Source organism: Chenopodium album, chromosome 9 (assembly GCF_948465745.1).
Source record: "Chenopodium album chromosome 9, dcCheAlbu1.1, whole genome shotgun sequence".
NCBI classification, from domain to species: Eukaryota; Viridiplantae; Streptophyta; class Magnoliopsida; order Caryophyllales; family Amaranthaceae; genus Chenopodium; species Chenopodium album.
The window spans coordinates 9,560,251-9,574,740 of NC_137842.1; the positions used below are offsets into that span (position 1 = coordinate 9,560,251).

Consider the following 14,490-nt stretch of genomic DNA (forward strand, 5'->3'; position numbering starts at 1 on the left):
AACACGAGGGTGAATTGGAAAATAAAATAAAATAAATAAAATAAATAAAATAAAGTAAAATAAAGTAAAATAAAATAAGATAAATAAAATAAAATAAAATAAGATGCTAAAACTAAAGAAATAATAAAATTAAATGAAATAAAATAAAATAAAATAAAATATGAAACTAAAATAAATAAGAAAACGAGATAAAAAGAGAAATTATTAAAAATATAAACTAACGACTTAAACTACAAACATTAAAAGAAAGAAAAATAAAATAAAACACGAAAATAAACTAAAAACTATAGAAAATTACAAAAATACTCAAAATAAAGAATAAAAGACAAGAATAATAAAATAATAGAAATAAAGGATAAAAAGGGTGAAATTATTGGAAAGTAAGCCGGAATACGACTCAATAAACACCCTAAAAGTGACATAAAAGTCACTTATCAGATCTCCAATTAATAAACTCAATTCATCGGCTTCCATCCAAATATCATCCGAATCAACTCCAAACACTACGAAAGCGTCCAAATGACTATAAAATCACCTGAAACATTAAGAAAAACACAAACGGAGCGTAATAGTGTACAAAACAAACAACTTATGTATTTACGACCTAAAAAGCGACTAAAAGACCTAAAAAGCAACTATAAACTTAGCATAAACGTGCCTATAAATCCTATATAAATGTGATTTATCAGTTGCCTATTAAATATTGGGGAGAATGTGCTTTGACTGCTTGCTATTTGATTAATTGAACTCCAAGTTCGGTTCTTCATAATAAAACTCCATATGAAATGTTGTTTGGCAAAATTCCGTCTTATGATGCTATTAAGGTGTTTGGTTGTTTGTGTTATGCGCATAATCAACGAAGTAAGGGAGATAAATTTGAGGCTCGAAGTAGAAAATGTGTGTTTCTTGGATATCCGTTTGGAAAAAAAGGGTGGCAATTATTTGATTTGGAGACGAGGGAGTACTTTGTGTCTCGTGATGTGAGGTTTCATGAACAAGTGTTTCCGTTTAAGGATGTGCATGATAGTGGAGGTAGTACGGAAGGTGTGCCCATGGCGGATTTTTTTGGGGATGATAATGAGTTTGAGGCGTGGCAAGGTGGAGAGTTAGTGGGTATATATGAAGAGGAAGTGCGAGCTGGGGATCCATTGGCCATGACAAAAAGTTCCACGACCAGGCCGCGGGAGCAGGAGCTTGGCCACGACCAGGCCGTGGTGTCCTCTGCTCAGCAGGCCACGCAACAACTCCAAATAGAAAACTCCGCAGCTAGGCCGCGGGGATGCAGTCCCAGCCGCAGCCAGGCCACGGAGTGGTCTGCCCAGCTTGCTGGGAGGCCTTGCAGCAGGGCTATGGAGCCCTATTCTGTGCTGCAACATCACAGCAGCCCCGAGCAACATAACAACAGCCCCGAGCAGCGGTCACAAGGTGTTCAGTCCACACCGAGTGTTGAAAATAGGGGGGACGATATGGAGAGCGAAAATACGGGTGAAGAAGAACTAGGACGGGGGAAAAGAGTGAAATTTCCCTCGACAAAGTTGCGGGATTGCGTTACACACACCATTCGGAAAAATAAAGTCACATCTTCATCCGCAGCCTCATCCTCCTCAGGTACTCCCTATCCTATAACATATTTTGTTAATTATGATCGGTTTTCCGAAAAACATAGAAATTATATTGCTGCAGTAACAAAGGCACGCATACCGAGATCTTTCAAGGAAGCAATGAAACATGAAGGTTGGAGAGAAGCTATGGCTGATGAAATAAAGGCTCTCGAAGATCAAGGCACTTGGACCTTGGAGAATCTTCCGCCGGGAAAGAAAGCACTTGGAAGCAAGTGGGTTTACACTGAAAAGAGAGATGAAGACGGTAATTTGTTAAGATTAAAAGCAAGACTTGTGGTGTTTGGTAATCATCAGGAAGAAGGGATTGATTACAATGAAACATTTGCGTCAGTGGCTAAAATGTCTACGGTACGTACTTTCTTAGCAGTAGCAGCAATTAAAAATTGGGATGTACAACAAATGGATGTACATAATGCTTTCTTGCACGGTGATTTAGAGGAGGATATTTATATGAAAGTACCACCGGGATTTCAAAAAGGCAATTTAGATAAAGTCTGCAAGATGAAGAAGTCATTATACGGATTGAAGCAAGCTCCTAGGTGTTGGTTTGAAAAATTGTCTACAGCTTTGAAGAAATATGGATTTAAACAGTCGTATTCCGACTATTCTTTATTCACTCTTTCAAAAGGTGGAGTGCAGTTGAGTGTCTTGGTTTATGTAGATGATATGATAATTGCAGGAAATAATACATTTGCTTTGGAGAGTTTTAAAGCATACTTGTGTAAATGTTTTAAAATGAAAGATTTGGACGCTGTGAAATATTTTTTGGGGCTAGAAGTGGCACGTAGCAAACATGGTTTCTATGTGTGTCAACGTAAGTATGCTTTAGATATTATTTCTGAGACAGGGTTACTAGGAGCAAAGCTAGCAGACTTTCCAATGGTGCAAAACCATAAACTTGCTTTAGCAGAAGGGAAGGAGTTCGCAGATGGTGAACGTTATAGGCGATTGATTGGTCGTCTGATATACCTGGTGGTCACAAGGCCGGATTTGGCTTATTCTGTCCATATTTTGTCACAATTTATGCAATGTCCAAAAGAAGAACATTGGGAGGCGGCATTGAGAGTAGTTAGATACTTGAAGAAATGTCCGGGTCAAGGTATTCTTTTGAGATCAGATAGTGCATTACAATTGGAAGGATGGTGTGATTCAGATTGGGCGAGTTGTCCTTTGACACGTAGGTCGTTGACTGGGTGGTTCGTTTTGCTTGGGTTGTCTCTTGTGTCCTAGAAGACTAAGAAGCAACCAACAGTCTCTACAAGTTCCACAGAGGCCGAGTATAGGGCAATGACAGGTTTGCAATGTGAGTTCAAGCATTTGAAACAAATACTTCGGTCTTTGGGTGTAGAACATAAACAAGGTATGAACATGTATTGTGATAGTCAATCGACTCTCCATATTGCTAATAATCCGGTGTTTCATGAAAGGACAAAACACATTGAGGTAGATTGTCATTTTATTAGGGATGCCATTAAAGAGGGTGTGATTACGCCATCGTATGTCTCCACGAATGTTCAGTTGGCGGATATTTTTACAAAAGCGTTAGGAAAGGCGCAATTTGAATTCTTACTTGGCAAGATGAGCATTCGAGATCTACATGCTCCACCTTGAGGGGGGATGTTAAGATAATATTAGGAAATATTGTATCATATCTTTAGATTTCCTATTTATGTTAATATTCTATCTTATTCCTAATTATGTTAGGGTTAGGAATATCTTGTGTACCTATATATATTCTTGAGTTGTTAATGAGAAAGCCAAGAGATTCAATTGAATTTGTAGAATAATAACATTCAACCCTTTCTTTCTCTCTTTTAATTTTCTACGCACCCCCCAAGGCCCCAATCCCCACCCCCACCCAAATACATTCAACCCTATCTCCCCTTCCAGGCTTCCACCACCATTATCGACTATGGAGTATTCCTCTCTCAACACCAAATCATCCGCCCTCTAATTTACACCCACTGAACAAAACAACCAATCAACACAATCACTGTTGTAAATTTAATTATTGTATCAAATCATCATCATTATATTGTATTCATACAATTATCTTGGTTTATATTCATATTTTCCGAGGATTTTTCTACCTCCAATAAAGGTAATTTCTTTCCTTTTCATCTAACCTTCAATTTACACCCTTTTGGTTTGATTCATATATCATCCTGTTTTTTTTTTTTTTTTTTTTTTTTTTTTTTTTTTTTTTTTTTTTTTTTTTTATAATAATTTGGGCGTTGATTTGTTGGTGTAATGACAATTCGAATTTCTAATACTTAGTTTATTATTTTCTGCGCATTAATTAAAATTCTAGGTGACTGGATTTGTTGTTAGGATTCATACATAATTACGGTTCTTTTAGGAGGTTATTTTCAAATTTATAAACTTAAATGTTGCTCGAATTTCACGAAAAAGATTCAAACTTTATTGTATGATCTTCGCTCGCAAGTTCATAATTGTTGCAATCTAGTGAAAAAAAAAAGTTACTTGTAATTTGGGAATGAGTTTTATACCTAATTTCTTCAACAGCAAACTGTATCAAGCAAGAACAATAAAGTGGATTTGGTTATTTATATTCTATTGTCATCTGCTTGCGAGTTGCGGCTTGATTTTTGTTTAATTGTTAATTGACTAATTAATTTTCTCAAACAGAATTATTTGTAGAACTAATGGCTTAGAATTTATTTTTAGTTAATGCTTAATGGATTGTGCCAAATTCTGTGTTTAAGCTGTATCTTTTTGTTTAGAATAGTAAAGTACAAATTTGAGGGGACTGAAATTTATATATATTTTTTTCGTATTTTTATGTGTATTGGTGGATGACTAGGGTTCTATTCACTTAAGATGATATTCAAATTTATTAAATAAATTGTTGCAAGAATTACTAGGCAAGATGCAAACGTTGTTGTTTTTGATGATTGGTGATCTTCCTAAGTTCCTAATTGTTGCATTTTAATAACAACATTACTAGCTTAGAATTTTAAGTTAATTGATTGTGCCGAATTCTGCGATTAAGTTGTATACTTGTATCTTTGTTTAGATTAGTGAAGTGACAATTTTGAGGTGACTGGAATCATTTTTAGGTTTTATGTAATTAGGGGGGTTGTTATTCGCTTACTATGATAATTTCTGATTTACGTACTGGAATGTTGCTTGTATTATAAGGAAAGGTTTGAGCTTTATTGTTTGTTGATGATTGTAGGATCTTCCTAAATTCGTAAGTGTTGCAATCTGGTGAAAAAGTTACTTGTAATTTAAGGATGAGTTTCATACCTAAATTCTTCAATAGAAAACTGTATTAAGCAAGAACAAGAGAGTGGCTTTGGTTTTCCTATTGTCATATGCTTGCGGCTTGATTGTTTTTTTAGAATTAATTGACTAATTAATTTTTTGAGACAGAATTACTTGTAGAACTAATGGCTATATTATATTCCCTTTTGTCATGCCCTTTTTTACATATGCAAAATTGTGCCTATACTCATGTTCCAAACCCCTCCTCAAATATTTCTAAGAGAAGTTATGGCATTTACCTCTTAAATATGAAGAGATGGTACCAGAGCATAGTGAAGGCTAATTTCCTCACTTTGTCACGGTCTTTCGGATTTTCATACTTTGATGAGCTTAAACACTGAAAATAGTTTTCTTGGTTTGTAAAGATATGCTTCAATTAGGAGTTATGTTGTAGCTTTCCTTTGTTTTTGTTCTCATTGTTAATACTTAGTAATGTATAGATGAATGAATGTTGAATTACTGATTATATTGTCAAGGTGTCATATTAAGTTTACACGTAGTGAGACGAACTTGTTTGTGAAAGTAAAAATAAATAAAAAATTCAGTAAGTTGAAGTTTTGTCTAACTCATAGGACCTACAAAGTAGAAGTTTTCATAGGACCTACAAAGTAGAAGTTTCATAGGACCTACAAAGTAGAAGTTTTCATAGGATCTAACAACATAGAAGCGTCACCTATCTCATAGGATCTAACAAAGTTTTGCCTATTTTATGGGATCTAATGAAGTAGGAGTTTTGCCTATCTCATGGTTTCTAGGTCGCCTGGTTTTTTTTACAAACAGAGACATTTTTGTTTATGTTTAATGAATGAAGGATAGCTTTAACATAGTGGATAGCATGATGCATTGTAATCTCTCTTAACTTGAAATACATGTCAGTCTAGGTATCCACGCCCATTTTAGTTTGGATTATTCTACTTGGATAGTTATGCTTACATTGTTTAGCGTGAGATAATTCTGTAAGGGAACAACGAAGTTTGTACTTGAATCTACATGCAAGCTCCGTTTGTTTGAAAGAGAATATCATTCATGGAAAATCATCTACCATGGTTTACTATGTTCAAGGAGAGAATTGGTTTTCTTTTGTTTGTTCCCTTGCAAGAAAAGTTACGAAGAAAGAAGGAAATGGAAATGGGAATGAAGAAAATGGATGGGAGGAAAGAAGAAGAGAAGCAAAGAGTATAAAGGAAAATGTAGCATTCCTCCCTCGAGAAATGAATTGTTTTCAACCCTTAGAAAGCTATTTTTCACCTTTGGAAAAATTATCTCTAACAATCAAACAAAGGAAAATTACTTTCTAGGAAATGTAAGTTATCAAAAAAAAAAAAAAAAGATCCTGGAAGGTCTACCTTAGCCCTTGGAAGTTTATTACTTAGTATAACTGTATAAGTATTGTCACTTTGCATTGTCCATTGGAGTCAAATGCAAGATAAGTAACAGCGCTGTTTAATTGTTAGATAGTTCATGTGTGAATGAATGCATGTTTTAGTTATATTTGTTTCATGGAAATCTATCCCTCTACATTTAATTAATGAATTGATTGATTATAGGTTGTAAACATATTTGTTCGTTCTTCATAGGCCCAGTGTGGTCGCCCCTCCTGCCCTGTGTCAGGGACGGGCTTGCTTATTTCGTAGGTGCTCTCAAGAATGGCTTGTTTAGATCCTTCGAACATGACTTGCAATGCCAACATGAAGAAAATCTTACCTTTGGAAGACATGGTAAGTTTTGTTTATAGTCATTACAGACATCCATGTATATAAATTGAGGGTTTGTCGATTAGCATGCAGATTGAATGCAAATTTGTTATGCGTTAAATGCTATACTTGTTTGGTAGCCAGATAGATGAATCTTTGTTAACTTGGTGATTTAGTCATTTCTGATATCTGTCAGGCCATAGTTGAATAACACATTTCTTATACTGTATTTTAGGACAATTTGGAAGGCGTGGATCGAATCAGTGAGTTGCCAGAAGATATCATGCTGACCATACTTTTTCGACTAGAGATGAAAGAGGCAGCCAAAACTAGTATCCTGTCAAAAAGATGGAGGTACATTTGGACCAACTGGACTGATTTTGACTTTGACTGTTTAGAGATATTCCCAGAATGTAAGTATAATGATGTTCCAAAGCGGATTGAAGCAGTTAAATATATTAATTGGGTTAATCAGGTAATAAGGCTGCATAGAGGCCAGTCTATCAATAAGTTTAGGGTCCAATTTGGCTTTTATGAAAGGCCGGTGCATCATATTGACAGATGGGTTAAACTTGCTTTGGCAAAGAAAGTGAAGAACCTGGAGCTGGAGAAACTGGATTTGCCATTGTATGACTGTCCATGTGATACTTACACTCTGAAGCCTTCATTGTTTGAAAGCGGCATCAGTTTTCTTACTTGCTTGCGTTTGATTGGTGTTGATGTTAGTGGAGAGTTGCTTGAATTTTTTTTGACAGAATGCCACCATTTAGAACAGCTTGTTGTAGACGGCTCTGACACACTTGTGAGCTTGAAGGTTGCGTCTTTCAAATTGAAACAATTGTCAATACGCTATTGTGATTCATTGAATAAACTTGAAATTGATGCTGTGAATCTTAGTTATTTGGATTATGTTGGCAAGCCGATTATTGAGTTCAAAAGTTTGCCATTATCACTTGCTGAAGCAGCTTTTGATGGAGAATGTTGTCGTGCCACAACTCCAATATGTCAGCAAATTGCTTGTTTTGCCATGCAACTATCCAAATTTTCTGTTAGCTTCATGATGTATTTACTACCGGTTAGTGCAAGGATGCTACAGTTTTATTTTTTCAGAAAATTATTTGTTTTTTTTTTTTTGTTCTTTTCTTTTTGGGTTGGTAATTATGTGAATTCAAGCTCCTAACCCTTGACTATATTCATGACACAGGGTGTCATTTGTAATATTCCTGCTAAAAGTCTTCCATGCTTCAGCAACTTGAAATTTTTGGTGCTGACTTATTGGCTTGATTCGATAGTTGACCTTCCTAGTATCATAAGATTATTAGGGGCATGCCCGGTGTTGTGTGAATTCAAGCTGCAGGTAAATTAGTTTAACCTTCTAATTTTAGAATTTTAAGTGCTTTACTTTACTGCTACTGTGCATTGTTCCATTTCATTTATAATTCCAAAACCAATAATTCTTTTACCAAACTCTTTCCATAGCCTAGTTTCCGTTGCTAGATCTGTGCTTGGACATGAAATTTGTTATTATAATGGATTAATGGTTAAAATACCTAATTTTTTCTTAATGGGTTTGATGTTCATCATGTTGCAGGTTTGTTGGATTAGTGCATGTATGCCAGAGGAGGCTCGAGTGTTGCAGGGATTGGAGCCCTTATCATTGATGAACCCGCGAGAGGGCAATAATCGCAACAGTTATATTTATGATCATAGTTTGGAAGAGGACAAGATAGAATACAAAGCTTTACCATGTCTGAGGGTGTTCCAACTTGTTGGGTGTGTTGGAGGTGACGATGATTTGAATTTGATACTAACCATATTTGATATGGCCGTCCAACTCCATAGCTTCATATGTCACCCTTTAAAGCCCTTAGTCGGGGTTATTACAGAGGATGCGGCTCATGAATCTAGAAGCCGTGCAACAAAGCTTCAAAGTTTTATTCCACCCAAAGTGAACTATGTTATCACCAACACTTATAATGTTGTGGATTTGATGTAAAACCTTTGTGTTCTTGTAAACTTTTAGTGTGTTATTAATTACTAGGGTTTCAACCCGTGCGGTGCAGTGGTGCAAGGTTTTGTCTGTATTTCAAGTTCGATATGAAAGATATTGATTTTAATTATAAATAAAATGATATGTACATATTTCAATGTGGCCTATTACAAACAAGATTTTGGTCCTGCTTTTTATGCATTGTATGAAAATTCAACATATGTTTGTTACATAAACACTTTTCCTCATTTGCGGTAGAAGGTAACTAAAATAATTACAAATGGAGATGACAAAGTTCAATAATATATATCTCTTTGTTTTAATGTAGTAAAGGAAGCCACTTTGGCTTTGATTACAAATGTACAAAGCAATGAAACAAATTTTGAAATGGTCTTTGTGAATAATCTTTTCAATAGTGTTTACATGGTTTACCTGCTAGCAGTCAAAATCAAGTGTTGATCCCACCTTTAAGCTAAGGTTGGACATAGCCTTTGATACATCCTACAAAAGAAACCAAAAAAAAAAAAAAAAAAAAAAAGAATGTAAATTGAGCAGCCAAATTCAGTTTTCAGAACTTGGCACACTGGTTAGGCAGTCCGGTAACATGATGCACAGTCACAACTTCCAGTGCAGTGCAGTTGAGCACATCCATTCTCAGCTTCGCGCCAGCTGACTTCAAGCCCTTAAGAGACACGGCCTGGTTGAAGAGGTTAAGCGAGGGCAATTTTGAAGCTGAAGGCAACTTACCATTAGGCAAATAGTTTCGAAAATCATCTGCCAAAAGGGGCACCTCAAAGTCAGTCTTATCATGCTTGACAACATTGTCTTTAGCACTAATGTGAGCTCCGGGTTCCATATGATTGGTTGAAAAGCTAGCTTGGTTCGGAAAGTTTGGATACAGACTCACATAGCCTCGTAAATACATCATGTCAATGAGGAACTTCTTCCATGAGGCTTGCCATCCATTGGTTCTAGACTTGGGAATTTGGACCGGGTTTTTCTTAGGATCCTCAGTAAAGCGCATGTTCATGTACACGTAAAATTCTCTCCAGTGCTTAGGGAAGAAAACAGCACCCCAACTGCAGGGGAGCTGGTGTAGGTAAGGGGTGTTTGGATGAATGCGTTGGAAGAATTCTGTTGCATTCCATTTAGGTCTTTCTTTCACAACTTCAACAATTCGAGGAGTGTAAAGAGAGATTGAAGAGAGCTCGGGGAATGATATTTGAGGGTCATAGTGGTAGGCTAAGAGAGCATACTTGATCCATAGATAGTAGTAAGGAGATACTTCAATATCATCTTCAAGCAATAGACCGAAGTCATCATCTGAAGACGGATACCAACTCTCACTAACAGCGCGAATTAGTCCTCCTTGAATGATTCTCCTCTTTAAAGTCTTTGTTCCATGAGGCCACTCGAATGTGCTCAATAGCTTTATTGTTGCCTCGTCTACTCTGCTATCTACATTGAAGGAAATTGGAATGTCGTCGCCCAAGTAAAATGCATTAGTGAGAGACTTGAGAAGCCTCATGAGAGAACGCACACGGTTTTGGGTGATAATGTTGATGGAGATTCTCATCTTGTTCCAATCTGTATAAAGTGTATGTTTGGTCAGAAGATGTTTCATTAATTCAGAACTTTGACAAGTGCTAAATGTTTTAAGACACAATTGAAATGAAAAGCTCTACACAAGTCTAAGCTAGCCTTAAACGCGACACATTTCTATCACTTTAGCCTGATTTACATTATACAAGAGGTAGGACTTGAAAAAAGAGAAAGGAGAGTACTTACTTGGTAAAGCAGTAGATCTTAAATCTGCCATCCAAAGGACCTTAGGCACGGATACTCTAGGTAGAAGAACAAACGTAGAGCCATTTTTATTGGTCTCGGTTGCCATTGTCAATGCCTTTCTCACATCAGAATCAATATCATTAACAGCAATAACCACACTCGGGTTGTGAATTTTAATGAGCCCTTTCATGCTGGCATACACACTTTGCACTATAGGCACTTCAGAGTTAGATACACCTGAAAGTGCCCCAACTCCGAGATCAAATATTTTAAACCTTCTCTCTTTACAAACCGATTTTGGCCAGTTCAAAGCGGTTGCAGCATCTTCACAAGGACAGTACTGGCCCCCTGATGCCACAATGTAGGCCTTCTTACCAAAAGTGGACCTAAATTTCTCAAGAAGAGGAGCAAGGGCCTTCACTTCATTGATGGAGTGAGCATAAAACAGTGCATCAATCTTTTGAGGATGCATTGCTGCCCATTGAGTCACATAACCACTCGAAAGGGCCCTCCACCACTGATCATCTCTTACTTGAACAACATCTTTGAATATAACAGTAGTTTCAGACACATAAGCAAGCCGATGTTCACTATCTCCCCATGTTTCCTTGTCTTTCGGATCAACTGGAAGCACAAATGAGCCAGCATTTCGGTATTTTTGAAGTTGATAGCTGCATGCCATCAACACAATGACATTAGACCATTTGACACAACTAAGTAGAGAAGGAAACAGAGAAAGTTGACAGCACGAAAAGAATGTAATTTTTTTTTTTTTCTCATTACATCAGTGTGAAATACTATGTTACATGTGGATTATGTAATAGTGAATATTCAAAATGAAAGGTGTATAAGTATATTAAAGGATAAGTAGTATGGTTCACAATATCAAAACAACACAATTGGTAGATCAAGACATGGACTAAAAATGGGCAGATCAATTAGAAGGCTGCATGAATGAAAGGCGTATTGGATGAATAGATGCAGAAATAAAGTGTTTCAGGGAAAACTACGTTTAAGGTGATACATAAAGTAAAATTGTATCGAATGTTAACAACAAAATACGCAAGAAAAAAAGGTGAAACAAGTAATGAAGGCAGCTTCTCACTGTAGGTTATGAATTACAACTTTAATCTAGTGCAAGATTTGTAGGCTATGCATTGAAACATAGCTTAAATGCTCCAGCATACATTAGTGTTCATCGACTGCAATAAAAATTACATAGTACTCCGTATAAACATAATTCAATATCAAGTACAATAAAACTAGAAGCATCTCATATTAAATCAATAAACCAATAAACTAAGTTGCATCAAAAACATATTAAGCACAAAAATAGATCAGGAAAAGATCCCATGTAGAAAGCAAAGTAGGTTTCTTAAATATTAATATTGCAAATTCCTTAATTGCAGTAAAAATATACTAAGCATGAGAGATGAATCAGGACTTCAGGAGGATATCCTATTCACTAAAAAAGTAAAAAATAATGCTAAGCAAAGCAAATTGCATTTAAATTAAACATTGGCTTACCTTAGGTGCAGATCTTCACCAGTCATAAAGGTCATGGGATTCTCAATGAAAAGAGTCTTGACAAGCTCTGCAGATAAAAACCACGAGCTCGAGAGAAAATCCACCTGCACCACCTTTTCAACAAGGATATCATAAGCAGGATCAGGTAGATAGAGTCCTGCCTCCTTCGAACGAAACTTTCTGTAGCTAGGAAAGGTGAAATCCTTCTGTCTGAAAGGTAAAATCCTCCCTATGCTACCTAGAACAGAATTCTTGTACTTCTCTGTACCTGCAACATGGGACAGTATCTGAAGCATCTTCTTTCCCGGTATCATGTCATCATCAACGATATATACAAGGTCTGCTTCTGTCTGCAGAGCCATCTGAAACCTTCCATAGTACTTAAAATCATAATTTGAACCCACAAAACTAATCCTGCTATCATTGTAACTCTGCACGATTCTTCGTAGTGACAGCTCATTCGGACTTCCAAAGGCAAGAACCCAAACATGATGAAAAGGGAGAGTTTGGTGCAGCAAAGAATCTAGCTGAGCACAAAGAGTTTTTCTTTTGAAATGGTTTAAAATAACTGTAACTTTTGGTTTATTAGACCCCTTCAAATCCCACTTTGATGGCATTGCCATTAGTTGCCTAAGAGTCTCAATGCCAAAATTCTTGCTTTGAAACTGCAACACCTCATTATAAAGCTCAGTCTTCAACTTGATCATTTGAACATCATTGGACTTCTTCTGCATAAAATCGATCTTTTCGTGCTCACAGACCTCAGCTGGAACAATTGTTTGCATTGCTTGCATATCCGTTGCAACCAAATTAGATACTTCTTGGTAGTGGCTCACAATGTTGGGTTGAATAATATAGTCCTTCCATTGCTTTGCAAATTGTGTAGCCCACGTGAAGTCCGGTTTAGTCCTTAGATCAACTGAAGGGCTCATGTAATACAGAAGAAACGTAGCATATATTGCAAACGCGAATTGTACACAAGTGAGTGTTGTTACCAGCCTTGTGGAGCTACTCTTATGCCCTTTTAGCTTCCCCTTTCCTCCTACATAATCATTTAACACTCCTTCCAGATAATCGCCACTTTTGGCATTTGTACTCGCGTTCTTGTAATTGTTGTAAATACCCATTTTATCAGGTTTGTTCAAAGAACTACTATACACCTGCTAGCCAAAAACAAAAACAAAAATTAACATTGATCACATTCAAGGTCTATCAAACCATGTTTTCATTGCTATTCTATAAATAAATAAAGAATTAGAGTACACAAGATTCATAGAATAGCAACTCATAATAATGAAAAAAAAAAGAGGGTGAAAAAGGTCAAAAGAGAGCACAAATTGCAAGTATATGTCTAATGTAAATTTTCAAGCATTACCACTTGATATAAAAAGAAAGAATGTCCTACAGATTAACACTTGATGTTTGATGAAGCACTTTATCATACAGAGAATCATACTATTTTCGCCTTTTTTTACACAATGTTTAGGAGATTTTAGGTACGAAAAAATTGAAGCAATGGTGCAAGAGCTACAAATAAAGCTCATCATGTAAAATTGACCTCTATAAATTGAAGGAATGGAATATAAATTGAAACCTTAAACAGAAAATGCAACACTTTCTCTAAAAGAACTATGTTTTCATTGTTTCGGAACATGCATCCAACAATAGGTACATAGTAATTCATAGCAAAAAAAACACAAGTACAGATAATAATCCTTCATACCTTACTGTCAGCTGTACTGATGTCGTTATGCTGCAGATATCGCTGTTACTCTTGTTATAGCTGCAACGTAGTCATTACAAAGCAGACGGATCAGCAACACCAGAACAAGCCTTGAGTACGTGAAGGATCCAACCAAGTTTGATCTCGCGTTTCAGCAAGGAAGAAAGAATTGTTACTGATAACACGAAAAGGAGTTAGTTAACAGAAAAGGTACCAAGGGTGTGATTTTTTCATTTGAATTACAACCAAAAGTGTGCAAACAAGTTTATATATAACAGTATAAATTGCTTCTACAAGCAATATGAAGCATACATGAGAAATGCATCCTAGATCACATGGGCCTAAACACCACAAATTCATGTCTAATGATTAAACAAAACTATTTTTTGTTAAGAAAAAACTATGCTTTAAATTCACATCATCTCATCCATTATCCCACTCAATCTAACTAAAATAAAGCCAGTTTTGTTGCCTTAAAACTGGGCTAATCCTGCGATTTTCGCATAGACTCTAGCTTTATTATTAATTGTCTTCCTTACAGTTCCAGTTTATTACATCTAGTTAAATTTTTTTATTACTGCATTAACTAATAGCACACAGAATCCTTGTTTTTTTGCTTCTTTGTAACAAAAAAGTGTAAGCTAATCTGTTTCTAGTGCAAAAATAACGTGTATTTTACCAATGCATTGAGCAAGCTTCATGCAGCAAAAAATGGACTGTCATCTAAAAGGATCCCCCCTCCAAATAACATATCACTTATTTTTTTTTTTTTCATTAAAATTAATTCATTAATAAAATATCATACGTAATATTACATATGAAAAAGAAATTGGATATAACAATATTTTCATTTAATTT

General features: G+C 35.9%; 2 protein-coding genes across 3 annotated transcripts; one reads left to right on the forward strand and one right to left on the reverse strand.

Moving 5' to 3' along the window:
- The first annotated feature begins 3,461 nt into the window (after positions 1-3,461).
- Positions 3,462-9,135, forward strand: LOC145558372 (putative F-box/LRR-repeat protein At4g13960). 2 transcript variants are annotated; one of them, XM_081619595.1, is made up of 5 exons: positions 3,462-3,723; positions 6,458-6,628; positions 6,840-7,679; positions 7,809-7,961; positions 8,196-9,135. In XM_081619595.1, the coding sequence occupies exons 2-5, from the start codon at positions 6,557-6,559 to the stop codon at positions 8,598-8,600; spliced, it is 1,470 nt and encodes a 489-aa protein (XP_081475721.1). In that variant the 5' UTR covers positions 3,462-3,723; positions 6,458-6,556; the 3' UTR covers positions 8,601-9,135. The 2 variants fall into 2 exon arrangements, with proteins under 2 accessions (XP_081475721.1, XP_081475722.1); XM_081619596.1 differs by having other exon boundaries at positions 6,488-6,628.
- Positions 9,136-9,139: 4 nt separating this feature from the next.
- On the reverse strand, positions 9,140-13,036 carry LOC145557426 (uncharacterized). Its single transcript, XM_081618607.1, has 3 exons — positions 11,910-13,036; positions 10,383-11,053; positions 9,140-10,181 (listed from the first exon to the last, which is right to left on the reverse strand). The coding sequence occupies exons 1-3, from the start codon at positions 13,034-13,036 to the stop codon at positions 9,163-9,165; spliced, it is 2,817 nt and encodes a 938-aa protein (XP_081474733.1). The 3' UTR covers positions 9,140-9,162.
- Positions 13,037-14,490: the final 1,454 nt, after the last annotated feature.

Bases quoted from the DNA above. Each gene is read 5' to 3' on its own strand.
- LOC145558372 (XM_081619595.1), top strand. From the start codon at position 6,557: ATGGCTTGTTTAGATCCTTCGAACATGACTTGCAATGCCAACATGAAG. The intron at 7,680-7,808 runs GTTAGTGCAAGG...TTCATGACACAG, and splicing joins TCATGATGTATTTACTACCG to GGTGTCATTTGTAATATTCC. The intron at 7,962-8,195 runs GTAAATTAGTTT...ATCATGTTGCAG, and splicing joins TGTGTGAATTCAAGCTGCAG to GTTTGTTGGATTAGTGCATG.
- LOC145557426 (XM_081618607.1), bottom strand. From the start codon at position 13,036: ATGGGTATTTACAACAATTACAAGAACGCGAGTACAAATGCCAAAAGT. The intron at 11,054-11,909 runs GTAAGCCAATGT...GATGGCATGCAG, and splicing joins GGTGAAGATCTGCACCTAAG to CTATCAACTTCAAAAATACC. The intron at 10,182-10,382 runs GTAAGTACTCTC...CACTTTATACAG, and splicing joins AAGATCTACTGCTTTACCAA to ATTGGAACAAGATGAGAATC.